The sequence below is a fragment of the Acinonyx jubatus genome, chromosome D4 (genome assembly GCF_027475565.1).
Source record: "Acinonyx jubatus isolate Ajub_Pintada_27869175 chromosome D4, VMU_Ajub_asm_v1.0, whole genome shotgun sequence".
Classification (NCBI taxonomy): domain Eukaryota; kingdom Metazoa; phylum Chordata; class Mammalia; order Carnivora; family Felidae; genus Acinonyx; species Acinonyx jubatus.
The window spans coordinates 2064918-2092552 of NC_069391.1; the positions used below are offsets into that span (position 1 = coordinate 2064918).

General features: G+C 61.7%; 1 protein-coding gene and 1 long non-coding RNA gene across 2 annotated transcripts; both read right to left on the reverse strand.

Annotated features, from left to right (window-relative positions):
• Nucleotides 1–25704, reverse strand: LOC128312052 (uncharacterized). The gene is made up of 3 exons (XR_008290840.1): nucleotides 24854–25704; nucleotides 945–2250; nucleotides 1–593 (listed from the first exon to the last, which is right to left on the reverse strand). It is a non-coding gene; the product is annotated as an uncharacterized LOC128312052 (long non-coding RNA).
• CDRT15L2 (CMT1A duplicated region transcript 15 like 2) lies at nucleotides 18919–21326 on the reverse strand. Its single transcript, XM_053204394.1, has 3 exons — nucleotides 20361–21326; nucleotides 19663–19912; nucleotides 18919–19360 (listed from the first exon to the last, which is right to left on the reverse strand). Exons 1-3 carry the CDS (start codon nucleotides 20496–20498, stop codon nucleotides 18957–18959), a joined length of 792 nt encoding a protein of 263 aa, XP_053060369.1. The 5' UTR covers nucleotides 20499–21326; the 3' UTR covers nucleotides 18919–18956.
• Nucleotides 25705–27635: the final 1931 nt, after the last annotated feature.

The window sequence follows — 27635 nt, forward strand, 5'->3', positions numbered from 1 at the left end:
GCCAGGGGAGGGACACGGGCCACAAAGGAGGCTTCTGAGGGTTGTCACCTGGACCCTGGAGCCCACAGGCCCTGCTTCCGCGAGACACACAGAGACAGACAGAGTCCGAGGCAGAGACAGAGAATGGACCCAGGAGAGAGGAAACCAGAAATTCCATGAATCGGCCAGGAAATGACACCGGTCATCATGTTCTAGCCCTTAGAACCCAGTCACACGGGCCATCCACACGGGAGGGGACGGGGTGACAGAGGGACGTGGGACCAGGATTCGGGAAGGCTGGGAGCCACAGTGGGGACCGCCCAGCACGTAGGCCCAGACCAGGCACTGGGACCAGAGCCCAAATGCAATGGGGCCCCTGGAGTGCGTGTCTGGTGGGCCCAGGGTCTGAACGAGTTCACCTCCACCTTCCCCCGGGGCCTGGGACTCAGGCAGGAGGGGTGGCCGTGCCTGGACCCGGAGCAGACCCAGGCCCGCGTGAGTGTGTTCCGTGCCAGGCCCACCCCTTCCTCATCCTTCCACGCCCACGTGTGCCCACGAGCCTCATGGGATAGCAGGCACGGGACGTGTCTACGGGTGGCTCCCTGATGGCGCCCCTACAAGTAGATGCCACAAGGACCCCACTGTGCAGACGGGGAGACCGGGGGACCCCAGGAGGCACAGGGTGTGTGTGGGGTCCCAGCACTGGTCAGGAGGAAAACCCAGGTCTGAACCCAGCTGTGTGGCCCCAAAACTGCGGCCCCGGCTGCACCAGGCCTCGCGGGGACGTGTCTGGGCTGTGTTGGTGTCACTGTAGGGACAGGGCACTGTAGGGAGGGGAGCCCTTTGCAGCCTGGGAGGGGCTCTTGTAGGAGCAGGAAGCCGGGTAAGGGGACCCCAGGAAGTGACCTCACCTCCCTGGTCACAGAGCCCAACAGAACTCGGAACCCGGGTCACCAGGCACCCACGTTGTGGGGACAGCGCCCGACTGGGCTCATTCGTTGGGACACCTTCACCTGACGAACATGTTCTCCTGTTGTGTGCCCGTGTCCCGCGGCTGTCGGCTCGGGGGAGCCCGCGGCCGCGACCCTTCCCGACCCTGGAGACAGTGGGTCAGGTCGTGCACAGGACGCCTCAGGTCTCTAGCTCGCAGGGACCCAAAGGTAACACAGGAGACCCAGAGACATCCAGTCCAGCCCAACACCGCTCTGATCGGACCTGTGCGGCCCCACGTCCCCTCCCGTGTGTGTGTGTGTGTGCATGGAAGGAGGGGTCGTGTGTGGAGGGCCCACCTGAGCAGGTGCAGGCTGATGAAGGGGTTAGATGCCTGGTGGGCGGGTCAGGCTCACACCCCTGTCAAGGCTGGAGGGCAGGGACAGGTTGTGCTGGGGTAGCCCTCTCTTCCCCAAGGTTCATCCTGAGCCCTGCTGGTGGATGTCACTGTGTCCCAAGCGCAGGGCTGTGCACACTCAGGTCTGTGTCCGATCTGGGAGCAGCGGGGAGAGAGGGCGGAAGGACACTGAGGATGGCTGGGCGGGGCTGTGATGTCTCCGGGCCGTCCGCGGGTCACTGTCTTTACAGAAATCAACCGATGAACTCGGGAGGCGACTGTCGGAATCCCGATTCACCTGTCCTGCAGAGTTGTGCGAGTGCCCCGTCGCCCAGGAGGGCCACCCTGGACCCAGGGAGAGAGTGGCTGCACGGAGGTCTCGGGAAGCAGGGCCTGGAGTTGGCCTGAGAAGGCCTCCTTCACCGCCCTGGCCCCTCCACAGGGTCCTGGTTCACCGGTCCTGGGATGAGGACCCGGAGCCCCTGGAGCCAGAGCCCGAGGGTGAGAAGGCTGGGGTGGGAGATGTGTGTTCACGGGGCCCGGGCGGTGCTGGGCCACCCAGGGAGGAGCCCCCGGGGGCTGGTGTGGGGCCAGGAGCAGAGACTGAGAGCCCCGGGCTGCGGCCTGCAGGGGGGCAGGGGTCCTGGTGTGGGTTCCTGGCCGCGGCTTCTCGGGGAGGCTCTGGGGTGAGCTGTGTCTCTGCAAAGGCCCCTGGAGAGGCTGGCGCTGGTGTGAGGTGGGACCTTCCTTCTTCTCACCCTGACGCCTTGGAGCCACTGCAACCATCACTCTGTTTCCTTCTCAAGAGTCCGGGGCAGGAGCAGAAGCCGGTGCGACTCCAGAGCCCGACCCAAGGGCATCGGGGTCCTCGGAGCCTCTGCAGGCAGGGGTGGAGTCTGGAGCGACTCCTGCAGGGGCCTGGGAGCCAGCAAGTGACCTGGGACCTGTGCGGGGACAGCAGGCAACTGAGCAGAGTCAGCTGGGTCCTGCTTCTGCTCCCGCTTCTCCTGGTTCCACCGTTCCTGCGTCTGATCCCAACACTGTTCCTGCCAGGGCCCTTCTCCCCGCCCCTGCCCCCGCCCCTGTCAACGCCCTTCTCCCCGCCCCTGCCCCCGCCCTTGCTCCCACATGGATGCCAGTCACAAATCAAGGGCCTGAAGGCCTACACGGGGTGTTTACTTTACTTTACTTTTGTTATATTTTATTTCAAATTTATTCTCCAATCCCTGACCCCGACCCCCCACCGGAGTATCTCTTCCTCTTCTCCCTTATACTTTTTCTCTTCTACTTTTTAGCTGTTACTTTATTTGTTCATTAGTTATAATCTATAGTAATCTTCAATAAAAAGTTTTATTTATTTTACATTGTGCAATTCCTGAGCACTGGGTATGCTCACAACGCCGTGAACCACGCCACAGAATTTTGCGGCAGAATATCTCGGTCCCCAAGGGTCACCGTGTATCCGGAGCCCTCACTCCCCATTCGTGCCCCCGCCAGCCCCTGGGAACCCCCAGTCTGCTTTCTCTCCATGTTCTGTTACTTCCTCTGGAGGTTTCCTTCAAGTGGAATCTCACAAGAGATACCTTTGGGTCTGCACCGAATTTTCAGACGAGACAGATTCATTTTTGTACTTTGTGGCCGTTTGAAATAGACTTTTTCTCCATTGACATTGAAATCACAATGGATTAAGGATTAGGTGGGAAAAAAGAGGCCCCTTCGGTGACAATGGGCACGGTCTCGGGGTGGAGACCCCTGTGCGTGCTGTGACACCACAGCCTGAAGCCAGACAGGACCCGGCTGGTCCTCCCGTGGCCCAAACAGAAACCGGGAGATGCAGAAGGCCGGACGGTCACACCACAGGGGGGAGAGCATCCCTCACGACCCAGGGCCAGAACGGTTCACAGGGCTCTGGGCCAAATAATGTTCCAAATCAGTGCGTTCCCCGGGATGGAGGCCAGACCCATCCCAGTCCAAGGGCAGGCGACCCCCGTGGGAGCAGGCGTCAGAGATGCGGGACGTCCCGGGGTGGGACTCGGGTAAGTGAGACCCGAGGGAGGCAGCGCTGGTCACCTTCAGACGGGCAGGTTTCTGGTCTGGGGACTGGCAGCCTAGGTGTCCACGTGAGGAAGCAGAGGCCCCAGCTGATCCCCAGCGAGAAGTCCTCGTCCTGCAGGAGACCGGCTGGCCCAATACTGGGAGAGCCCCCAGAGCCCGGAGTCGGCCCTTCCCCAGCCCCAGGTGGGGCCCCAGGCAGGTTGGTCAGCTCTGCTCCCCTGAGTTCGGGGGGGGGGCCCTCGGCAGATGGTGGGGTTTCCCAGGAAGAGGGACCCCGAGCCCCAGGACGCCAAGATGCACGCCTGTGGGTAGGACAATCCAAAATCAAGGAGATGGGCTTCCTGACCCAGGTCATCTTACTAGTGACCCAGGCTGTGTTATTAGCCTCGGTGCCCCCATCTGTGACATGGGGACGTAACGGGCCTTCTAGATGGGTTGTCGCATTCCCTGAGAGATGAGGTGGAATCGTGGCCTGGTGCCTGGAGCACATAAAGGGCCACCCGGAAGGCTGTCCCAGAGTCTCCCAGGGCACAGGATTCCGGAAGCCCCTCTAGGCCCCTGCCCGCTGTCCCCCTTCTGGGAACACCCAGCATTGTTTGCGGAGGAGGTGGAGACGATCCAGGAGGTCAACAGGTCCCACGTGGAGGAAGGTCAGCGCTGGGAGACAGAAGGACGTGTCCCGTGCCCCCTTCCAGGGCCCGAGTTGTGACACCCTCTGACCAGACCTGTGACCTGACCTGGTGTGGACCCTGCTTCTATGGTTTCCCTCCCTCCCTCCTTCCCTTCCTCCTTCCCTAATTCAGCTGGGGAACTCAGGTCCCTGCTGTGTGCTGAGCACCATGACCTCTTCAGTGAGCACGACCCTCCGGGGTCCCCCGGGTGGCATCTTCCTTTGCAGGGTCTGAATCTTCCTGTGCTGTGTCCCCTCTGGCGAGTCTGGGAGGGAGGTCTCTGCACATGTGCCTGCAAGGAAGCATGAGTCCGGAAGGTCCAGATACCTGCCCCAGGTCCCAGCCTGTGGAGCCTGACCGGCAAGGCGGCCCCAACCCCCACAGTGGATGAGGGAGGCTGGACCTTCGTCCCTCCCAGCCTTCTCCAAAGTGCAAGGCCTTCTCTCCAGCCCAGGGTGAGCCTGCTGGGCACACAGGCCCCTCCGAACATGCCCTCCTTCACATCTGGGTCTGGGCCCCTTGCCCCACCCTCAGCTCCTCTGCCCGATGCAGGGGGAGCCCTCTCCTCTCCCTGGGTCTGCTCCTGGGGTCCCGGCCTACTGGTCTCAGAAGAGCTTGCAGATTTGCTCCCCATGACCAGCGTGGGATCAGGGACAGGATGGGGGCTGTGGGTCGAGGCCAGGCCTTAGCGAGTGCGGGACGTTGGGATTTGGTAAAAGAATGACCTGCAGGTTCAGTTCGACTCCTGTAGACTGAGCAACCAGACTGCATAGCCACTGGTCCCCCCTGAGCGCACAGGACAACAAGGAACAGAGGAGCAGAGACCCGGAGGGACAGGCTAGGCCCAGTGCTCACCTGCCCTTACGGTTTTAAACCTCACCTATATGGGGGCGGGCGTATGCTGTCCCGACGGTACCTAAGGCAGAAGCCTTGTGTGGCAAACACAGGACAGAGCTGCTCAGGGTGACATCGGGATGAGGCGTGGACTCCCCGAACGTCCACGGCCCCCTAGAGGCCCGACCCCCAATCCCAGAAGCACAGCTTGACGAGCCCATGAGGAACCCATCGCTTCTTTTTATAGCAGGGAACACTGAGGTTTTGTCCGAGGTCACCCAGAACTTCGAGGGCAGAGCCCGTGGCAGGTGGCCTGAGACCTGGCACCTGTCCACAGAGACACGTCTCCTGTTGTCGCCCAGTCCCGGTACCGAGGCCCCGCGGGGCCTGACATGGATGTCTGGGTCTACCCTGAGCTTTCCAGAGCCGTCTGCTGGGCTCCCGGGAAAACGCTGGCCCTTGCTCCAGACAGAATGTTCTGCCCTCCGGTAAGCAAAGGGAGGTGCATGCACTCACTGGGCTAGAGGCCCTGCCCCCACCTGCCCTTGGAGAGTAAGGTCTGGGGAGCCCTGTCTTCCTGCTCCTTCCAGGGTTCTAAGACATGCTCGACCACGTAGCCCCTCCTTCCTGGGAGACATTCCCGGGCCTCCTCCGGGATCTCAGGCGGAGGTCACAGCAAGGGATCGAGCGGGAGGATCTGGGCGGTAGGGAGGTTGAGGACGGAGTTTGGAGGCCAGGGCTCCCGGTCCAGCTTGGCCGCTAACCAGAAAAGGATCCCTAGCCATTCCCCCGGGGGTGCCGCCCCATCCCCTTGGTGACGTCAACCCCTCTCCTGGAGTTACCAGTGGGGAGACCGACCACCAGGAAGTTCTTCCTCTTCGGCCCGGAAGAGTCGAGACCAAGTTCACGGACAAATCGAGGGGCGTGTTTCCCTACACACCCATTTGACAGATGGGAAATCTAAGGACAGGCCAAGGGAACGGAGGCTTGCTTATCCGGGGTAGCTGGGGCATAGCCCCTCCACCGCGGGCCTCACTTGGCTTGGTCCTAAGCTGCCGGACGAGCCCGCTGATCCCAGCGAGACCACATGGCTGTCACCAGAAGTCCTCAGTGAACCCCTCCCTGCTCCAGTCAGCTCCATGCGAGCAGGAACTAGGTTGGCTCATTGCTCTGAGTCCAAGTCCCCAGAACCTTCCCGCAATGTAGTGGATGTTTACCTTTCTCGAATAAGCAGATGAATTGATATGCGTCAGGTGCTGTCATTGACAGAAACCGCTTCTGTCCTTGTTCCTTTGTGGATGGGTCCATGCCTGCCCTCAGCACCCTGTCTGCTCCCCGCTGTGTGCACGCACCTGGATCCCCAAAGAGAGCCCCGGACCCCACCCAGGAGGTAGTACGGCCTCTCACCCGCAGCCAGCAAGGGGGGGCGCCGTCCCCATGGCCCTCCTCCCCCTAAGAAGACACGTAAGCCATATTCACCAAGGTTTTAACCATCGTACACACTCACACACACACACACGGAGCGAAGGGTGGGGGCCCTGGAGGACCCACACACGTATGTCTCCGGCACTTCCCGCCGCCCCTGTGCTTTTGTGGGTTTGCTCTGGTTCTCTCGGATCCTCCTCCCGGCTCCCTTGAAGGCGACAGGTCTCCGCCCGAGTCCCTGGGGCACCCACCCACCTCTCCTCTTGGGAAGACGTGCAAATGCGCACCCTGCATTTCCTCCCATCTTCCTCTCACCTCCCAGACTTCGGTCGTCAGATTTGGGAGTCGAGAACACCCCTTGTGTCTTCCCTCACCTGTCCTTCCACCCGGCTCTTCCCAGGAGGGCCCCGAGGCTGTCCTCGGGGCTGGATTCGTCTCCTGGGAGGTGGGGGTCAGGGGACAGAGGGCAGACGGTGCCGGTGGGGCAGGAGAGGGCCGTGGCCCACACGCCGAGTGCCGGCTTGTCTGCCGGGGCCCCCGGGCCCTGTGAGCCCCGCCGGCTCTCCTCTTTCTTCCCGGGAGGCGTCCTTGTCCTGAACGGGCACCAGGGAACCTGAGGGAACAGACCACTTTGCTTTGAGATGAGGGGCGGTGTGGCAAGGGCTGCAGAGGACGTTGGCCTTGGATGCGGAAAGCGAGGCCGGCCACGCAGTGTTGTCCCATTCAGGTCCCCTCTGCCACCTGGGTGCACCAGCAGCCGGAGGGGCTGGTTCCCGGCAGGCTGGCAGCATCCCCCTGGAGCCCCCGGTCCCTCCTCTCTGCCTGAGGACTCTCTCCCGGAGACGGGAGCCCGTCACACCTGTCTCTGGGGACCTCTGCTTCCTCACGTGTCACCCGGGCGGCTGGTCCCCAGAGCAGAAACCTGCCCGTCTGAAGAGACCACCGCTGCCTCCCTTGGGTCTCACTTGCCCGAGTCCCTCCCCGGGACACCCCGCATCTCTGACGCCTGCTCCCATGGGGGTCGCCTCCCCTTGGACTGCGACGGGTCTGCCCTCCATCCCGGGGAACGCACTGGCTTTGGTGCATTATTTGGCCCAGAGGCCTGTGAACCTTTCTGGCCCTGGGTCGTGAGGGGTGCTCTCCCCTCTGTTGTGTGACCATCCGGCCTTCTGCATCTCCGGTTTCTGTTTGGGCCACGGGAGGACCAGCCATGTCCCTGCTGGCGTCAGACTGTGGCGTCACAACACCCACAGGGGTCTCTATCTCCGACACGTGCCCTCTTTTACTAACACAGCCTCTTGTATCCTCGTGACATCCCCTCCCCTCCCCGGTGGAAGGCCCGTGTGACCGGTTCTGAGGGAGAGAATATAACGATGGGTGTCGCTTTCAAGCCGGTTCATGAAAGCCTGTGGTGTCTCCGGGTTCCTTTTCTCCCGGGTCCATTCTCTGTCTCTGTGTCAGTGTGTGTGGCTGTGTGTGTGTCTCTCTCTGACGAAGGAAGAGCAGATAATATGAGGTGCCCCAGGAGGCCCAGTGCCAAGAACCTGCAGAGGCTCCGGGCTGAGACACAGAAGTCCTGAGACACCCCAGTCCCAGCCGAATCCTGCCAAGAGCACGTGCCCGGTCGCAGTCTTGGAGGTGGACCCTGCCCCAGTGGAGCCTCAGCTGAGGCTGCAGCCCTGGCCTCCTGGGTGACCGTGGGGCTGAGGCTCCCAGCCGAGCTGAGCCCGGAGACTGGTACAGAAAGTGTGAGGTGGTCCAAGGAAGGTGAATGTGTCCCCCAGCACAGACAACAGCCCATCCTCCAGGCTGGGGGCTGGGCCCGCCCTCCTCCCTCCCGAGCTCTCTCCGGCCACACTGGCTCCTCCTCAGCTCCTCTCCGGACAAACCCTCTGTGCCTCCGAGTCTCTGCAGCTTTGCTCGTCCCCGCAGCACACTGCTTGCAGACGTGTGCGGGACTGGCTCCTCTTGTCCTTCTGGGTCCCAGCATCAGGGCCACCCTGGAGGCCTGTGAGACCCCCTCCCCTCCCCACCCAGGGGCCCCTGGCCGCCCTCCTTCACCCTGCTTCATTTCCCAACAGTGTTGGTCTTTCCTTTCACACGGATTCGCTCTTGTGCCTTGACCCACCTCCCCCTCTGGGCTGTGAGCTCCTGGAGGGCGGGGACCTCACAGGACCTTTGACTCTGGCCCCCGGGCCCAACAGCCCCTGCTCAGGGTGAGAGGCACAGGAGCTGAATGCGTCCAGAGAGGATCTCAGAGTCCCTACCTGCCTCTGAGTAGCTCACGCTGTGGACATGCAGACTAATAGTAAGAGGTACATGTTGGGTTGGAGGCAGGGACGCCCAGCTTGACCCCTGAGCGTCCCTTCCCGCTCCAGAGGCTTCACTGAGCACAGTGGACACAGCCTGCCCCCTGGTGGTCAGCACCGGCATGACAGTCCCGGGCTTGGAAACCAGAAAACGAAACACACACCTCTGTTTGGATGTAGTCAAGGCAGCAGCCCTCCCTGGCCCTAGGGGGGCACAGGGGCAGGACCTGCGGGCTCCAGGGGCGATGTGAGGACTTCAGAAGCCTCCCTTGTCGCCCGTTCCACCTCTCCCGTCCCGGTGCCCCGTTCATTCCTAAGGCTTCCTCACCCCAGCCAGGGCACTACCTCTGGAAGCCCTTCCGATTGAGGCCCCAGGGCTCCGACAAGGAGGGTCTTGACCTCGGTCCCCACACCAGTGTCCGCTGCTCGGCCACGTGCTGCCCACCCAGGTCCTCGGTCCTCCAAGCCCCCAGGCTGCTCTCTGCTCAGAAGGACCTTGAGGGAGGAGAAAGCATTTTCCCAGGACCAGGAGCCTCTTGGGGCAGGGGTGGAGGTCCAGGGCCAGCAGACACGCCTGTGGGACCCTTGGGACACCACGTCTATGCAGCCCACTTTACACAGGAGTAAGCTGAGGCCTGTCCCGTAGCCCCCTCCCAGTAGGGGGGTGTCTTCTTCTAGCTCCAGGCTGGTGGTGGACACAGGACCCCAAACCCCGTCTTCTCCGGGTGTCCCGGGGAAGCGCCCAGCCCAGGCAGCCCCCTGGGTACCCTGGAGACCCCGCTGGCCATCAGGCTGGCACGTCTCCCCACCCCACGTATGAGCCCTGGTCGTGCTGCTAGCCCACTGGGCGCCCCTGCCCCGTGGCAGAGCTGCCTCCAGTCCCCTTCTTCTTGCCCCGGTGTCACCTCCCCCCTCCAGGGTGTACTCCCCTTGAGCCACTGCCGGGTGGTCAGTGTGCATGTGTGTGTGTGTGTGTGTGTGTGTGTGTGTGTGTGTTTCTGTGTGTGTGCGTGTGTGTGTGTCTGTGTGTTTGTGCGTGTGCTTGCCTGTACGGTGTGGGGACATCCAGATATAACAGCCCCACCTCGTATGGGGTTGATAGGGATCCGACGGGATCTCAGGGGTCTCATTCCCAGGGCGAACCCCAGGGGAGGACTGAGTTTGGCCTAGGACGGAGACCCCCACTGCTTGGACTCTGCCCACCTCACGTATCCTGGGCCGGTCCCTGGCCTCAGTCTCCCACCTGGCCCTGAGGTTGGGCGTGGAGTGACGTCAGCGTGGACAGGGCCCAGGCTCTCCTCCTGGGTGGATGGAGAGGAGATGTGCCAGGCACACAGGCCTCCCTAGTAAAGGGCAGCTGGGTCTCGTGTCCTCGGCCTGGCACGGCCGTGTGCCCTCCCCGGGGGGCTCCGTGCCTCTGATTCCGTGTGCGCCCTGCCTCCAGACCGCTGCCCTGTAACCCCAAATCCTGTGAGCCCTCGGATCAGCCTCACCCCAGCCAGTGGGCTGCAGACTTGAGGGCCGGGTGGGTTGGACACGCGGGTACACGAGGGTCGCCGAATGTACCTATGCCGTCCCAGCTGTCACAGACCCCACGCTCCCCCCCAGGGTCCAGCTGGGTGCACGGCTGGGGCAGGGGGCCTGGAGGAGACGGTGGACACCAAGTACGGGCAAGGAGAGGATCGGCCTGTCCCCTCCCGCCTCCCCCTCCTTCTCTCCACCTCCTCCCGCGGTCTTCCTGCCAGAACCTGGGACACAAGGGGCAGCCTGTCCCTGGCTGCAGCCCTGGCCGGGTCAGAGGGGTGGGAGGGAGTCCAGGAAGGAGGGGGCACATCGTGGGGATGTCTGAGTGTTGGGGGTGGTTAGAGTTGCTAGGGACTCCCCGGGGTGCTCACTGACTTCACCCCTTCTTATACATGAACTGCGGCCCCGGGATCAAGGGCACTCAGCTCTGAGTGACCAAGTCCAGCCGTGAATGGGAACGAGGGACTCAGTCTTCACCCTCATGGAGCCCTGCCCTGACCATCACAGGTCTTGTCCTGGGTTGGGATTCCCCCAGCAAGGTGACCCCCGTGCCTCCTGCTCACCTTCCTGAGATGGGAGTCCCAGACCCTATTTTCAACGAAGAAAATGAGGCTCTGACACCCACCACGTGAGCTTGTGGGTCACAGGGCTGGGACATGGCCCTATTGTGGTTTTGACCCCCAGACAATCCGACCCAAAGCCTGAGCTTGCACGGGAGCCTGCAATTGGAGGAGGCTCCAACCCCGGAGATGAGGTCGTCCTGGGTGGGGGCCATGGGAGGGGCGGTGGCAGCAGGGGCCTCTGAGGGGCCGGGGCTCCGTGGGCTCCCTGGGGGAAGAAGGCCCTAGGGAGGCCGGAGCGGGGTGAGGGGTGCCCACGGGGCAGGGCGTCTGGACCAGCTCACGCAGGGCGCCGGATGTCGGGCCAGGAGTCGGGGGTCACTGCAGGTTGGGGAGGGTGGGGATGCTCTGCCTCTGTGGCCCCCAGCTGCTGACCGTGGGGGAGACGCCGTCCCACCGCTGAGGCTGTGAGCTCGAGGGCGGGGTGGTGTCTGGGCTTCACCATCGTGTGCGGGTGCCTGCACACAGCAGCAGACAGACACGGGTGCTGACGCGTGCGGGGATGAGTGAAGGGACACCGGGCTGCGGCTCCCATCTGTCGCTGTCAACAGCGGGGCCCGCGTCATGCGGCTCTGGGACGGTCCCAGTGAGTCAGCGAGATGTGAAGTGTTATTCCTCACCCGGCACAGTTTGAGGGCTGAGAATCCAGCTGGGGACGGGACGGGGTGTGTGCGCATGGAGCTGACCGGAGCGGGTGCCGCTCGAGACGGGCACAGACGCCAGAAATACATCGCTTGCGGGTGTTCTCGTCGGCCCTCCCTCTCCGGCTGGGGACGTGGTGGCCGCCGGCCTGCGGCAGAGGGAGTAGCGGGAGAGAGCGGAGTCCACACGGCCCCCAGGCGAGGGGCAGGGGCAGCACAGAGCGGACGCGGAGGGCAGGGAGAAGAGCCCAGGGCCTGCAGCCTGCCCGTCTGGACACGCGTGTGGGCTAAGCAGGTGACCTCTAGCCGGTCAGTCCCTGGAGCCACGACACTGGGGCGTCCGAGGGCGATGCCGCGGAAAGCCAAGCACCCTTTTCCCAGTTTGGTGCCGACTCAAACGCCCAGGACCCACCTGGGAGCCAGGGGAGGTGGAGGTCAGCGGTGGGATTATGGGGTGTCCCCGGGCCCATCACTGTCCTTTTTCTCATTTCTAACATCCTGTCGGAAATATGCCAGTACCTGGAACAAGGTATCACACACGATGTCTGCAGAACACCCTGTTGTAGATTTCCTGAAACAAGATCCTCTACTATTAGGGTCATGGCAGACGCTGGACCCCGGCCAGCACCCCGGCGGGAGACACCGTGGCTGGCGTGCAGGGTCAGGGGCGGCAGGGCCGCCTGGCAGGGGCGGGGATGTCGGGGGACGCACATCTCCCCCGGAAACCTGCTGTGTTTCTTGGGTCTCAGCCCTCCCCGCAGCGTCTACATTTTGTATTCCACCTGAAACTGGCCCAACCTTTCGTTCCAGAATTTCACATGGCCAGGAACAGCCGGGACAGAGGAGTGAGCGCACAGGTGTTTCCTACAGCTGCTCTGGGCCAGTGCCCGCCTTTCCTGGCTTGTTTCCCAACTGTCCCTGAGGGCCTGAGGTGGAACCACATCGCTCACCCAGCCTGGGGGCAGTGTGGGCTCTCAGCAGGGCTGGAGGGTAGCAGGAGGCAGGGGGTGGGGATGCCAGAGGCACGGGTGGGGACACTCGGGCAGGACTGGGGCCCTCCAACCAGGGCTGGGGAGGAGACGCAACCTGGGGCAGGGGCAGGGAGGCTCGGGCTCAGGTCGTGGGCCTCTGTCCTCACTTAGCCGCGTCCCGGGACCCAGCCGGGAGAGCGCGCACCCCGCCCCGGAGACGCTGCTCCTCCTGGTCCCGTGTGGTGCGCGTCCATGGGGGTGTTGGAAGGGTTCCTCCAGCCGCTGTGGGGCCTCTTCGTGCGCACCGGGTGTGCGCAACCTGTTGCAGGGCGACCCGTGCCCGCCCACACTTAGCAGCCCTTGCATGGGGCTCAGCCGGTGCCCAGAGTCCACTTAGGACTTTCCGGTGCTGGGGCAGGTCTGGGTGCCCTTCGACTGTCCAGCTGCCCCGGGAGACCAGGGATCCTTTGCCTGTCCCCGGGCCTTTGTCTTGCACTGTCCTTGTTTGTGTATGAAGGGACCGGCTGGAGACCTCCGTCCCTCCCTGGAGGATCGGGGACCCCCCGTCATCCAGCAGGTGAAAGGGCGGATCCTCGGCACCAAGGGGGGCACCGTCCACCACCACTGCCCTCGACCCCTTCGGGGCGCCTGGCGGCAGGGGCACACCTGAGGTCATTTTTCCTGTAATGACCTGGTAGCAGGTGCCCAGCTGTAGGTAGGGAGGCTGTGTTGGGCCTTTTCTCTACACAGAATAACGCAGATGTGCTGGTTTCCGAAGGCTCCTTTAATGCAGCTGATGTTGTCAAGGTTCACCATGAGTGCGACAAGGACCGGGAGTTCAGTCGGTCTCAAGCCTAATAATGTTCTTCAAGTCATTTTTATTGTGTAGATAGGCCGTGTTCTGTATCCACTCAGCAGTCGATGGACATTGGGGGTGTTTCTACCTTTGGGCAAGTGTGAGTGGCAATGCTGTGAATGTTCACGGTCAGGCTTTTCACAGGTTGTCATCCCTGGATCATACGGATACTCCGTGTTTACGTTTCGAAAAATGGCCACACTGTCTCCCAAAGGGCTACATCACTTTATATTTCTGCCAGCAAAGGAGGAGGACCCCAACGTCTACGGATCCTTGCCAACACTTCTTAATATCCATCTTTTTAATGACAGCCGTCCTGGTGGATGTGAACTTGTATCTCATTGTGGCCTTGATTGGATTTCCATCCTAAAGAACGATGTGGAACACTGTTGCTCACTTGTTTATCGTTTCTCGAGAAAAGTCTCCTCAGCTGCATTTCCCATTTTATCTTAATTTTTTTTTTTAATGTTTATTTATTTTTGAGAGAGCCAGAGACAGAATGTGAGTGGGTTAGGGGCAGAGAGAGAGGGAGACACAGAAGCAGCAGCAGGCTCCAGGCTCTGAGCGGTCAGCACACAGCCCGATGCGGGGCTCGAACTCACGAGCTATGAGATCATGACCTGAGCCGAAGTCGGACGCTCAACCGACTGAGCCACCCAGGCGCCCCTGAATTTCCCATTTTTAAATTGGATGCGCAGTTTCTTCCTATTGAGTTGTAAGATTTAATATGCATTCCACATGCAAGTCTCTTAGGATATATGTCCTTAGCCGATTCATTGTTCCATTCAGTAGGGTGCCTTCTAGCTTTCGTGATGCTGTCTTTCAGTTCACCTCCTTGTAGTGTTTCTTTTTGAGAGAGAGAGAGAAAGACAGAGTGCAAGTGGGGGAGGGGCAGAGAGAGAGGGAGACACGGAATCCGAAGCAGCTCCAGCTCTGAGCCATCAGCACAGAGCCCGATGCGGGGCTTGAACCCACGAACTGTGAGATCATGAGCTGAGCTCAAGTCGGCCGCTTGAGCGACTGGGCCCCCCGGGCGCCCCTGATTTTGTTTCACTGACGCGTGGCATTCAGTCAGTTCCGTATATACCTCGATGATTGGGTAGCTGTGTGTATGGCCGAGTGATCACACAGCAGGTCCTGTTAACGTCCATCTGCACACGTAGTTGCACATGTTTTCTTGTTACAGAGACTTTTCAGATTTACCCCTTGGCAGTTTCCACACGTGCAATGCAGTATTAACTATAGTGACCACGCGGCACATCACGTCCCTAGACTTATGTATTTTATCACCGGCAGATTGTACCTTTCGACCACCTTCCCCGGTTCGCTCGTCCCTTAGCCCCTGCCTCTGGCAACCAGCGGTGTGATCGCTCGATCTGTGAGTTCTTTGAGCTCTGTTTTTAAGATCCCACTTATAAAGGAGATATGATATTTGTTTCTCTCTGTCTCGGACTTATTTCACTTAGCATAATATCCGCGTCTGTGTTGTCACAAACGGGTTTCCTCCTTGTTTATGACTGACTAGTATTCTATGATATGTACGTTTCTGTGTGCGCACACTCCCACATCCTCTTTTTCCGTCCATCCACGTGGACGCTTGGGTTCCTTCCACGTCTTGACTCTGTAAGTAATGCTGGGGGGCGGGGGTAAGATATCTTTTGGCGTGAGTGTTTCGTTTTCTTCCTATAAATACCCGAAAGTGGAATTGCCGGGTTACATGGTGTTTCTATGTTCGATGTCTTGAGGAGCTTCCATGCTGCTTTCCGCATTGGCTGCACCAGTTTACGGTCTCGTACAATTTCTTTCTTGCTACTGTGCTTGTATCCTGCAGCCTTGCTGAACTATTTTATTACTTCTGGAAGCTTTTCTGTGTATTCTGTACGATTTCCTGTATACCCAGTCATGTGGTTTGCAAGTAGAGACGGCTTTCCTTCATTCCCTCGGACCTAGATGTCTGTTATCCCCCTTTGTTGCCTCGTCGACACGGCCGAGACCTCCGGGACAGGGTGGGCTGCAGCCGGGGCTTGGGCCTCGTCCGTCTTGCTCCTGACCTCAGGGCCAAGGCTTCCAGTCTTTTCTCCGTTCCGGGTGACGGGAGCTGTGGCTGGTTCGCGGGTGGCCTGTAGGAGGGCTCAGGAAGTTCCCTTCTGTTTCTGCTTTGAGCGTTCGTATCACGAAATGGTCTTGGATTCTGTCAAGGGTTTTCTGTACTCAGTGGCGATCGGATTTTACAGCAGATTGAAAGCCACGAAGTCGTGTCGCTTTCCCTCTTCTTCTGTGTTTCTCCCTCACACAAACACACAGAACTTCTCTGGAAGCTCATCAGGATCCGGATGGGAGCTCTTTGGTCCTGGTTAGCCTCGTTCGGGCCGCTGTGCGCCTGGGGGTGGGCCCGTTCAGAGGACTCGCCCCACAAGGGACAACTAGAAATCAAAATAGTAGTGATAATCTTCCAGGTGGTGGCTGCCTCTGGCATGCGTATGCCATAATTTCCTCTTCTCTGTCCCGACTGTAGAGTGAGAATATTTAGCATTAAAGGAGACGACTGTACGGGAAACAGAGCATGTCAAGCATGTGTACTAACGGGTAATGACCAGGAGGCAAAAACCCCTGCTCACCCCAGACGCATGTCAGAGGGAATACAGCATCTTCTGTACTGACTTCCTTTGTGGAAGTCCACGTTCTGAAAAGACCGTTTCTGGCTTGTTTTCTGAGGCCTCACGTCGGGAGGCCCGCTTTTCTCTTCCGGGAGTCTGGGTGCTGACGGTGTTTCTGGCCGGTCTCACGAGCGGCAGCTTGAGCCCCCAATGTGGCCTCTTCCAGGTAAGAGGGCTTGGGGGGTCACCTGTGTCCTCAGCCAGGAAAGCATCAGCCACGCACTTCTCGGCATTCCCAGGAGGTGCCCGCAGAGCCCAGTACGCAGCGCGAGGCCTGGACCGGGGAGGCACTCTGCACGCTACGTGGCGCTCGGTCTCTAAGGCCCGCGAGTGACAGAGACTCTTAAAGTGGGAACGGGAAGGCAGTTTAGCGCTGTGGTGGTTGAGGTTCTCCAGGTTAAGCTCCAAATAAAGAGAGTGAGAGAGTCATCCTCCCTCCTAACGTAGCACAGCTGTCCCACGTACAGGTCAAACCATACGAATCCTCTCCCCGAGGAGGATGCTGAGCTCTCAGGGGCTGTCCACGCTTGTCTTTGATATCCTGTGATTTACATCCTAGGATGTGAAGTGAGCCGTTATTAATGCATCTTATGTTACACGATAAGAAGACAAGGAAGGGAAGACAAGAAAGGTATTTGATATTCACACATACGGTCTACAGGTGAGGAAGACGCCCCGGGGTGGATCCTCGGGCCGGGGCTTCTCTGCGTGGCACTGGAACGTTTTCTGGTTTTGCAAAGGCACCCGGATAGGCGCTCGTGTGGCCGATTTTCGTCCTCTTGCGGGACCAGTGCCGACCACGGTGCCGGCTCGACCCCCGGCTCCAAAGCCTTCAGGGCCAGCTCTTGCCCCAGCTCTGGTACCGAATCCGGAGTCAGAGGCGTCTCCGGCACAAGCCCAGCAGCAGATAGAGCGGCAGGTACGGAGCGCGGGTCGGCTCTCTCACCTGATCCAGTGTCAAGTCCAGAGCCGTTGTTCTAACATCAGCTCATGTGAGAGCCCTGGAACCACAGCCAGCTCCAGCACCGGCTCCAGGACCAGCGGAAGGGCTGGAACCAGCACAGGCACCGCGGTATCACCGGCTGCAGAGACAGAGGCAGCTCTGTCGTCAACCGACTTGCCAGGTCCGGCACCAGCCAGCTCTGGAGCCTGGGTCGGACCGACGTGCATTCCAGAGCAACGGACAAGGCGGGAGTGAACTGGACCTGGTCCTCACCGCTTCCGGCAGCACGACTAGAGCTACAGGCATCTCTAGGGCTGGAACCGGTTCCGGGATTGGATCCCCCGGGACTCTGGCACCAGCTGTGTCGCTCGCACTGGCTGCACGGCCAGCTGCAGTTCCCGGGCCAAAGCTGAAGCCGCTTCAGCACCCGCTCGGGAGCCAGAGCCAGAGCCAGAGTCTACAGCAGAAGCTCTAGCTTCAGCTCCAGAGCCATATCCGGCTGCAGAAGCAGGTCTGGGTCCTCTCTGGAGGTGCCTGCGGCTCTAGCACCTTCCCTAGAGCTGGAGCCACGTCCAGCACCGCCTCTTGCCCCAGCTGCAGAGATGGGGCCAGCTCCAGCTTCAGCCCTGGGGCCAGTCCCGGGAGTAGAGCCCCCGTTCGAGCCACAGTAGCTCCAGCACCAGCTGTGGAACTACCCATACGAGTGTCCACGCCTTCCTCAACCGCCACCGTCGTGGGGGCCGGTATGGGGCTGGGGTCAGGACGGTCCTTGCTGGGCCGGTCACCCCAGGTACCCAGGTCACTCCACTCAGAGCTCGCCTGCCCGATCCCTCCTGGAGATCATGGTCCCCGGGGCTCGGCACCCCCGTTTTCCCAAGCAAGGCTCTCAGTGGCCCAGGAGACCGTGGAGGCTGAAAGCCGAGGCTTGTACCTGACAAATGATATAAAATTTGACCCAGAAACTCCACTTGACGGCTTGTGTCTTGAAACAGGAGAGATTTATGCACACGGTTGATCCCTTGAGGAAGCTGGGAGTGAAAACTCACAAATGGCCCATGTTCCAGGGCTGGGGCGCTTTGGAAATTCTGATGTGGGGACACAGGATGCAGAGGAAGAGACTTGAGTGGCCAGCACCCAGCCCCGGGGAAAGCTGGTTCGGGAAGAGCACACACCCGGCACCCACCTCACCCCACACGCTGCACCAGAGTTTCTCCGCTGGTCCTGGGACGAGCCCTGCTGGGGAGGGTCCGCGCCTGCGGCGGTGGATGGGGGCTGCGCTCTGTGGTCCCAGAGAGGGGAGCCCGTCACACTTCTCACTGAGGATCTGCTGGGGCCTCTGCTTCCTCACATTGTCACCTGGGCTGCCGGTCCCCGGACCAGAAACCTGCCCCTCTGAAGGTGCCCAGCACTGCCTCCCTCGGGTTTCCACTTGCCCGAGTCCCTCCCCGGGACGCCCCGCATCTCTGACGCCTGCTCCCGTGGGGGTCACCTCCCCTTGGAGTGGGACGTGTCTGGCCTCCATCCCGGGGAACGCACTGGCTTTGGCGCATTATTTGGCCCAGAAGCCTGTGAACCTTCTGGCCCTGGGTCGTGAGGGATGCTCTCCCCGCTGTGGTGTGACCGTCCGGCCTTCTGCATCTCCTGGTTTCTGTTGGGGCCACGGGAGGACCAGCCGTGTCCTGTCTGGCTTCAGGCTGTGGTGTCACAGCACGCACAGGGGTCTCCACCCCGAGACCGTGCCCATTGTCACCGAAGGGGCCTCCATATCCCACCTAATCCTTAATCCATTGTGATTTCAATATCAAACGAGAAAAAGTCTATTTCAAACGGCCACAGAGTACAAAAATGAATCTGTCCCGTCTGAAAAGTCGGTGCAGACCCAAAGGTATCTCTTACAAGATTCCACTTGAAGGAAACCTCCAGAGTAGGTAACGGAACACGGAGAGAAAACAGACTGGGGGTTCCCAGGGGCTAGAGGGGGCACGAATGGGGAGTGAGGGCTCCGGGTACACGGTGACCCTTGGGGATCGAGATATTCTGCAGCAAAATTCTGTGGCGTGGTTCACAGCATCGTGAGCGTACCCCGTGCTCAGGAATTGCACAACGTAAAGTAAATAAATTTTTATTGCAGATTAATGTGGATTTTAAACATACCATGAACAAATAATGTACCACCTGAAAAGTAGAGGAGAGAAAGGATAAGGGAGAAGAGGAAGAGTCATTCTGGTGGAGGGGTCGGGGACTGGGTCTGGAGCAACAATTAGAAATACAATAAACACCCCTCGAAGGCCTTTGAGCCCTTGATTTGTGGCCGGAATCCATAGGGGAACAAGGGCGGTGGCCGGAACGGTGTCGGGAGCAGAAGCAGGAACCAGCTGACTCTGTTCAGGGGCCCGCTGTCCCAGCACAGGTCCCAGGTCACCTGCTGGCTCTCCAGCCCCTGCAGGAGTCGCTCCAGACTCCACCCCTGCCCGCAGAGACGCCGAGGACCCGGATGCCCTTGGGTCGAGCTCTGGAGTCGCACCGGCTTCTGCTCCTGCCCCGGACTCTTGAGAAGGAAACATAGTGGTGGTTGCAGCGGCTCCAAGGCCTCCGGGTGAGAGGAGGGAAGGTCCCCCACCCCACCCAGCGACGGCCTCTCCAGGGTCCTTTGCAGACACACAACTCACCCCAGAGCCTCCCCGAGAAGCCGTGGCCAGACACCCACACCAGGACCTCTGCCCTCTGCAGTCCGCACCCCGGGCTCTCAGTCTGCTCCTGGCCCCACACCAGCCCCCGGGGGCTCCTCCCTGGGTGGCCCAGCACCGCCCTGGTCCCATGAACACACATCTCCCACCCCAGCCTTCTCACCCTCGGGCTCTGGCTCCGGGGTCTCTGGGTCCTGATCCCACGACCCGTGAACCAGGACCCTGTGGGCGGGCCGGGGCGGTGAAGGAGGCCTTCCCAGGCCACCTCCAGGCTCTGCTTCCCAAGACCTCCGTGCGGCCACTCTCTCCCTGGGTCCAGGGTGGCCCTCCTGGGAGACGGGGCACACGCTCAACTCTGTAGGGCAGGTGTATCGGGATTCGGCCAGACGTTTCCCGATTTCATCGGTCGATTTCTGTAAAGACAGTGACCCGCGGCCATCCCGGAGACATCACAGCCGTGCCCGGCCATCCTCAGTGTCCTTCCACCCTCTCCACTGTGGCTCCCAGATTGGACACAGACCTGAGTGTGCATAGACCTGTGCCTGGGACACAGTCACATCCACCTACAGGGTTCGGGATGAACATCGGGGACAAGAGGGCCACCCCAGCACACCCTGTCCCTCCCAACCAGCCTTGACCGAGTGTGAGCCTGACCCGCCCCCCCAGGCATCTGACCCCTTCATCAGCCTGCACCTGCTCGGGTGGACCCTCCACACACGACCCCTCCATCCACACAGACACACAGACACACACACACACACACACACACACACACACACACACGGGGGGACATGGGGCCGCACAGGTCAGATCAGAGCGGTGTCGGGCTGGACTGGATGTCTCTGGGTCTCCCTGTGTTACCTTTGGGTCCCTGCGAGCTAGAGACCTGAGGCGTCCTGTGGACGACCTGACCCACTGTCTCCAGCGTCGGGAAGCGTCGCTGCCACTGGCTCCCCTGAGCCGGCAGCCGCGGGACACGGGCACACAACAGGAGAACATGTTCGTCAGGTGAAGGTGTCCCAACGAATGAGCCCAGTCGGGCGCTGTCTCCAGAACGTGGGTGCCTGGTGACCCGGGTTCTGAGTTCAATTGGGCTCTGTGACCAGGGAGGTGAGGTCACTTCCTGGGGTCCCCTTACCCGGCTTCCTGCTCCTACAAGAGCCCCTCCCAGGCTGCAAAGGGCTCCCCTCCACCCCATGCCCTGTCCCTACAGTGACACCAACACAGCCCAGGCACGTCCCCGCGAGGCCTGGGGCGGCCGGTGCCACGGCTTTGGGGCCACAGAGCTGGGTTCAGACCTGGGCTTTCCTCCTGACCAGTGCTGGGACCCTGCACAGACCCCGTGCCTCCTGGGGCCCCCCCGTCTCCCCATCTGCACAGTGGGGTCCTTGTGGCATCTACTTGTAGGGGCGCCATCAGGGAGCCACCTGTAGACACGTCCTGTGCCTGCTATCCCATGAGGCTCGTGGGCACACGTGGCCGTGGAGGATGAGGAAGGGGTGCGCCTGGCACGGAACACAGGAGAGGGCAGAGTGGAGTCTCCTTGAGGTCATGGCCTTCTGCTCAGCCCAGACCCTGGTGTGTGCCGACCACTAGGGCACCTGGACCCCAGCTGCCGGCAGGGCTCGGGGACAGTCACCAGAATGTGTCCCTGTGTCCTGTAGCTCTACACAACTCACCCTGTCCCTCCCAGTCACCCTTGACCTGGGGTGCGGACATGACCCTCCCATCAGCCTGCTCCTGTTCTGGGTGGCTTCCCCCCCACGTCCCATCCTTACAAGCACACACAGCCTCACACACACTCACAGACACAGGGAGGCTCGTGCGACTCACCAGTCGGATCAGGGCCGTGTCAGGCTAGACCGGCCAGTCCTGGGCCTCCCAGTGTCACCTTTGCGTCCCTCCGGGCACGTGACCAGAGGCTTCGGGGGTGAGCCCGGACCCACCGTCTGCAAGTGGGAAAAGGCTCTCCCTGTGGGCTTTCCTGAGACCACAGCCTCGAGATATCAGGACACAGCATGAGAACACGTTGCGCATTCGAAGGTCTCCAACCACGGGAGCTGAGTGGGGTGCTTCTCTAGAATGGGGGTACCTGTGATACACACGGGGGCATCTTGGGGATCCCCTGGCCATCGGCCTGGCGTGGCTCCCCTCATGGGCATGTTCCCTGGAGACAATGTCCCCGCCCCACACCACTTTCCTCCCCCACCGCCTGTCACCTCCAGGATCCACTCATCCTTTGACCCCCACGTGGGTGATTAGTTACGGGGGGCGGGGGACTGTGTTTCCATGCAATTGCGTGGACCTGTGCCCACTCGGGGATGCCCAGAGGAAAGGACCCCACATGGGATGGGTTCAGTGGTCCTCCAGGATCTTAGAGGCTCTCATTCCCTCGAAAACCGCATGGGAAAGTGAAGCCCTGGCCTAGGAGCCCGAAACCTCCCCAGCCCCTCTAGGCTCTGCTCACCTGGTGGGTCCCCGGCCAGTCCCTGCCTCTCCTGGCCTCAGTTTCCCGACTGTTCCATGAGCGCTTGGAGGAGGAGCTGCACCAGTCCGGCTAGAGTGGCCCCTGGCTCCCACCTTTGGGCAGGATGTGGTGCGGGAGCCTTGGGGGCGGGGAGGTGCTCCCACCAAAGGTCGAGGCAGGTGGAGCCCGCGCAGGTGCACCGGGACCATGGGACTGCGTGCACGGGACCACCTCGCGGCAGGAGCCCACGACACCTGGGGTCGCACGTATCCGATCTCCACCGCCTGCTCAGTGACCCTCATATCCTCTTAGGCCTGGGGCCACGGCCACTCCACCACTGGACGCAGCGGGTATGGAGACACGGGGGCAAGAGGGAAACGAGACAGACCCCCACCCTCCTGACCTGGCCCCCACACTCCACTCCACTGTTCATTCAGGCGTCTGGCTGAGCAGGGGGAGGGGGAGGTGGACACCAGTCTGGGCAGGGAGAGGTCAGGCCGCCTTTCCCTCCTCCCATCCCTTCCCCATGCCTTCCCGAGACCCCCCCCCCACAAGCTCCCCCACTTCGGACACCTTCACCTCCCTGCTTTCATCCCCCACACATCCACCGGAGGTGGGAGCCGCCGACCCCATCTTCAAAAAAGAGCACCGAGGTCCCAGAAGCTGGCATAGAGCTTGCGTGTCACAGGACTCTGACGTGGCCCCGCTGTGAGTGTCAACCCGGGTCACTCTGACCCGAAGCCTGGGCTTTCTCAGGACCCCGAGGAGGTGACCTCTGAAGCCAGCCTTAGAGATGAGGGTGTTCTGGATGGGAGCCATGGAGCGGGGCGGTGGTAGCAGGGGGCTCGAGGGGCAGGGATGGTGGGCTCCCTGGGGGAGGAAAACACTAGGGAGGAGGGAGGGGAACACCCTGGGGAGGGCATCTGGCCCAGTTCTCTCTGGGCTCGGACGTCAGGTAAGGAGTCGGGGGTCACCGCAGCTTGCCAGGCGCAGGGGACGTGACCAGGCAGTGTCGTCAGAGCCACGGCACCCTAGATGTGGAGGGAGCTCGAGGGCTTGGTATTTGCCCCCAGGCAAGCATGGATTCCCAGGCACCGGCCCGGGAGGATGATGTCGCCTCAGTCTCCTCCTCTGTAGAGCAGAGCAGGTCGTCGCTTCCTCCCGGGGCTGGATTCCCCGGCAGGTCCAGAGATGGTCTCCTGTCAGAGGAGTTGTTCAAGTGAGGTCTGTACCCGGAGAGGTCTCGGAGAGGGGACCAAGGGACGTGCCCCCTGCCAGCTCGGCGAATGCTCTCGTCCAAGCTGCCGATCCTCACTTCCAGGCCGGCACCGGTGATGCGGTGTCGCTTGCCGGCTTGGGGGACAGGGGCAGTGAGGAGCTGTGCTTGCGGACCCTGAGAGACAGAGCTCGTGAGGGCCCAAGGCTGCCCTGGGGCGTGTGGCGGCTGAGGCTGAGCTGAAACCCGATGTCTCTGGGAAGGACCAGGAGGACAGCCCGTGCCCTGGGGTCTCTGCGGGGGACTGGGAGGACAGCCTGGGCCCTGGGGTCTCCGGGAGGGACCGGGAGGACAGCCTGGGCCCTGGGGTCTCCGGGAGAGACTGGGAGGACAGCTTGAGCCCTGGGGTCTCTGGGGGGGACTGGAAAGACAGTCCGGTCCCTGGGGTCCCTGGGGGTACCGGGAGGTCAGCCAGGCATTGGGGTCTCCAGGAGGGACCGGGGGGACAACCCAGGCCCTGGAGTCTCCGGGAGGGACTGGGAGGAAATCCTGGAACCTGGGGCTCCTGGGGGGACCTGGAGGACAGCCTGGGCCCTGGGTTCTCTGGGGCGTGGGGGGGGACTGCGAGGACAGTCCAGGCCCTGAGGTCTCTGGGAAGGAAAGGGCTCCAAACTGAGACTCACAAGCTGCCGAAGCAACTTCCTGCCGAGTTTTCAGCGAAACCGCCTCTCAGTGTATATGGTGAATTCGGGGGCTCTCACATTCAAGTGCAGAGTCACAGCCAGTATAACCCGCTGACCCCCTACCCTCGCCAGGGAAATAGTCACCGGGAAGAGCTCTCTGGGCTGGGGGAGCGTTCCTCCCATTTCTCCTGGCCTGGGGGACCCCAGAGAACGTCTCCATTGTTCTCTGCCTCCATTGTTCTCTTTCCCTCCAAGGGAGGAGCTGCCCCGAGCACCCCTGCACCCTGGGTGTCCCCGCCCCCGGGTCCCCACTGCTGAGAAAGAGGCCACAGTGACCTGTGTCAGGAGTCTGGTGGGCCACCGCTCCTGGGGCCATGCCAGGCCCTGGTGACTGGATGGAAAGGCTGGATGGCTTTGGGGGCGGGGCCTCACTGGCGTCCCCTCTCCCCTTCCCCACTGCGGTCTGCGATCCGGGCCCTGTACGGGTGCTCCATCCATCACCGGTACCCGCCTTGTTCCTGCCATGGGAGTGATCGCTCTGCATCACCCATTTCACAGAGCAGGAGAGTGAGGCCCAGAGAAGGGAGGCAGGTGTTTTTGGGCACAGGGCTGGTCAGCAGAGAGCTGGAATACCACCTCCGGAGCCCCCGCCAGCCCGGGCAGGGCCCCCCCCGAGTCGAGGGTGATCCTTCCCCTTGTGCCTGGCCACTCATTCTTCCCAGACCTTGACGGTGGCCTGTTCCTTTTGGCCAAAGATATTGCTGGCCGACCAGGAGGGAGTCCAGCTGGTAGGACAGGTCTAACTACAGGACACAGGGACACCTGTGAGCTACCAGGAGCCACATTGTGGTCTCTGTCCCCGAGCCTGCCCGGCAGCTGGGGTCCAGGTGCCCTAGGTGTCGGCACACACCTGGGTCTGGGCTGAGCAGGAGGCCATGACCTCAAGGAGACTCCACTCGGCCCTCTCCTGGCTCCTGCCCGGTCTCACCTGTCCTCCCTGAGGGGCTCCAGGGCCCGGATCCAGGCCCCTGAGGGCTGCTCGGGCTCCAGCCGCGAAAGATGTAGAGCCTGTGGAACAGCTGGACCTCTTGGGGCTGGAGGGAGGGCCGGCCACCCACGGGCCTTGGCTGGGGAGGATGAGGGCCTCTTGGGGTGAGGAAGAGGCCGGGACCTGCTCCCGGGGTCACGGCTCATGTATACAAAGGGCTGAAATCACTGAGTGCCCGGGGGATGGCCAGTTACAGTGGCCCCCCGACACTTGGTCATCCTGGAGGTGGCCCCCGGCCTCCCCGGGCAGCTTGCCACCCTCTGACTCCACCCAGGGCTGCAGCCAGGCACAGGCTGGACCTCTGTCCAAGGTCCTGCCAGGAAGACAAGGCGGAAGGAGGAAAGGAGAAGGGGAAGGGGCGGACCGACTTCGCCCTGCCCTGAGTCGGCCTCCACTGCTGCCTCCAGGAGCCCTGGCCCAGCCATGGCCCAGGGTCCAAGCACCTGGACCCCGGGGTGGAGTCTGCGGTCCAGGCCAGCCGGGTGGGATGGGTGTAGTCACTGGCCGTCGTGTCCCCAGATGTCCAACCCACCTGGCCTCGCACCCTGAGGCTTGCCTGGCAGGGGAGGGCATGGTTCTGGGGCTCAGGAAGGTTGGGGTTCCAGAGTAGTTGGCGGAGGTGGGAACATGGGGGACCAGCCAGGTGGGGAGCGATCGGATTCATGCACGTCAGCGTCACCTCTGGATCATCCACAGGTGCTGAGTGCCGGTCCCTGGGCATACCTGGCCATGACACAGACCCGGCTGACCCTGGAGAGGGAGGCCTGTGTCCCCGGGGCACCTCCCATCCACCTACCCCCGGGGCGAGCCTGGGCCACGGCCACGCTGAGGCACTTTCCCGTCTGACCCTCAGGGACAGGGGGGACACTGAGGTCAGGAGAGGCAAGGACTGGCCTAGGACAAGTGAGGTGTGCAGGGTCCAAGGAGCAGGGCTGGTCTCGAATCCTAGGCCAGCCTCTACCCCCCATGGGGTTCTCCCTGGGAATGAGAGCCCCTGAGATGCTCGGGGGTCCCTATGCACCCCATCCGTGTGAGGCTGTGACCTCTGGGCATCTCCAGAAAGGCACGTGCACACACACACACACACACACACACACATATTCTGACCGTCCAACTGGAGATCAGAGGGGAGTCCACACTGGGAGGGGGTGGGTAATACGGGGGAAAGAAGAGAAAGGCTGGAGGCAGTGGGGCCATGGGGCAGGGACATCAGGATTCCTGGCAATAGCCCGGGACCCACCACATAGGGAGGGGATATGTGCCGGCTGAGGGTCAGGGGGTCCACAAGTGTCCGGGGGGATTGACAGGAACTAAGGTAGAACGGGGTCTGGGGTCCTGTGTCCACGACGCTGAGCCCATGGAACTAGGAAGTGTGGATGGGGCTACGGCACAGAAGGACTCAGCTTCCTCCTCCTAAACTGGGCTGCGTCGACAGTGTCCCAAGGGTCCCACAGGCTCATAGACGACTCTGTGTCCTGGGATCTTCATCCCTGGCCCTCTGTTCTCCCCTCCTGGGAAAATGCTTCCTACTCCCTCAAGGTCCTTTGGAGTGGAGGGCAGCCTGGCCGCCTGGAGGACCGAGGACCTGGGCTTGCAGCACGTGGCCGAGCAGCGGACCCTGGTGTGGGGACCGAGGTCAAGACCCTCCTTGATGGAGCCTCGGGTCCTCATTAGAAAGTAGTTCCCCAGGCAGCGCCCTGGCTGGGCCGAGGAGGCCTCATGAGGGAGCTGAGCACCGGGCCTGGGGAGCGACACGGGCCACAAGGGAGGCTTCTGAGGGTTGTCACCTGGACCCTGGAGCCCACAGGACCTGCGTCTATGAGACACAAAGAGAGAGACAGAGTCCGAGGCAGAGACAGAGAATGGACCCACGAGAGAGGAAACCAGAAATTCCATGCATCGGCCCAGAAATGACACCTGGTCATCATATTCTAGCCCTTAGAACCTGGTCACACGGGGCCGTCCACCCAGGAGGGGAGGGGTTGACAGAAGCACGTGGGACCAGGATTTGGGAAGGCGGGGAGCCACAGTGGGGACCGCCCATCACGTAGGCCCAGACCAGGCTCTGGGACCTGAGCCCAAATGCAATGGGGCCCCTGGAGTGCATGTCCGGAGGGCACAGGGTCTGAACGAGTTCACCTCCACCTTCCCCCGGGCCTGGCACCCAGGCAGGAGGGGTGGCTGTACCTGGACCCGGTGCAGACCCAGGCCCACGTGAGTGTGTTCTGTGCCAGGCCCACCCCTTCCTCGTCCTTCCACGATCACGTGTGCCCACGAGCTTCATGGGATAGCAGGCACGGGACGTGTCTACAGGTGGCTCCCTGATGGTAACCCTACGAGTAGATGCCAGAAGGACCCCACTGCGCAGATGGGTGACCGGGGGCCACGGGAGGCACAATGCAGGGTCCCAGCACTGGTCAGGGGGAAAACCGAGGTCTGAACCCAGCTCTGTGGCCCCAAAGACGCGGCACCTGCTGCACCAGGCCTCGCGGGGACGTGTCTGGGCTGTGTTGGTGTCACTGAAGGGACAGGGCATGGGGTGGAGGGGAGCCCTTTGCAGCCTGGGAGGGGCTCTTGTAGGAGCAGGAAGCCGGGTAAGGGGACCCCAGGAAGTGACCTCACCTCCCTGGTAACAGATCCCAACAGAACTCGGAACCCGGGTCACCAGGCACCCACGTTCTGGGGACAGCGCCCGACTGGGCTCATTCGTTGGGACACCTTT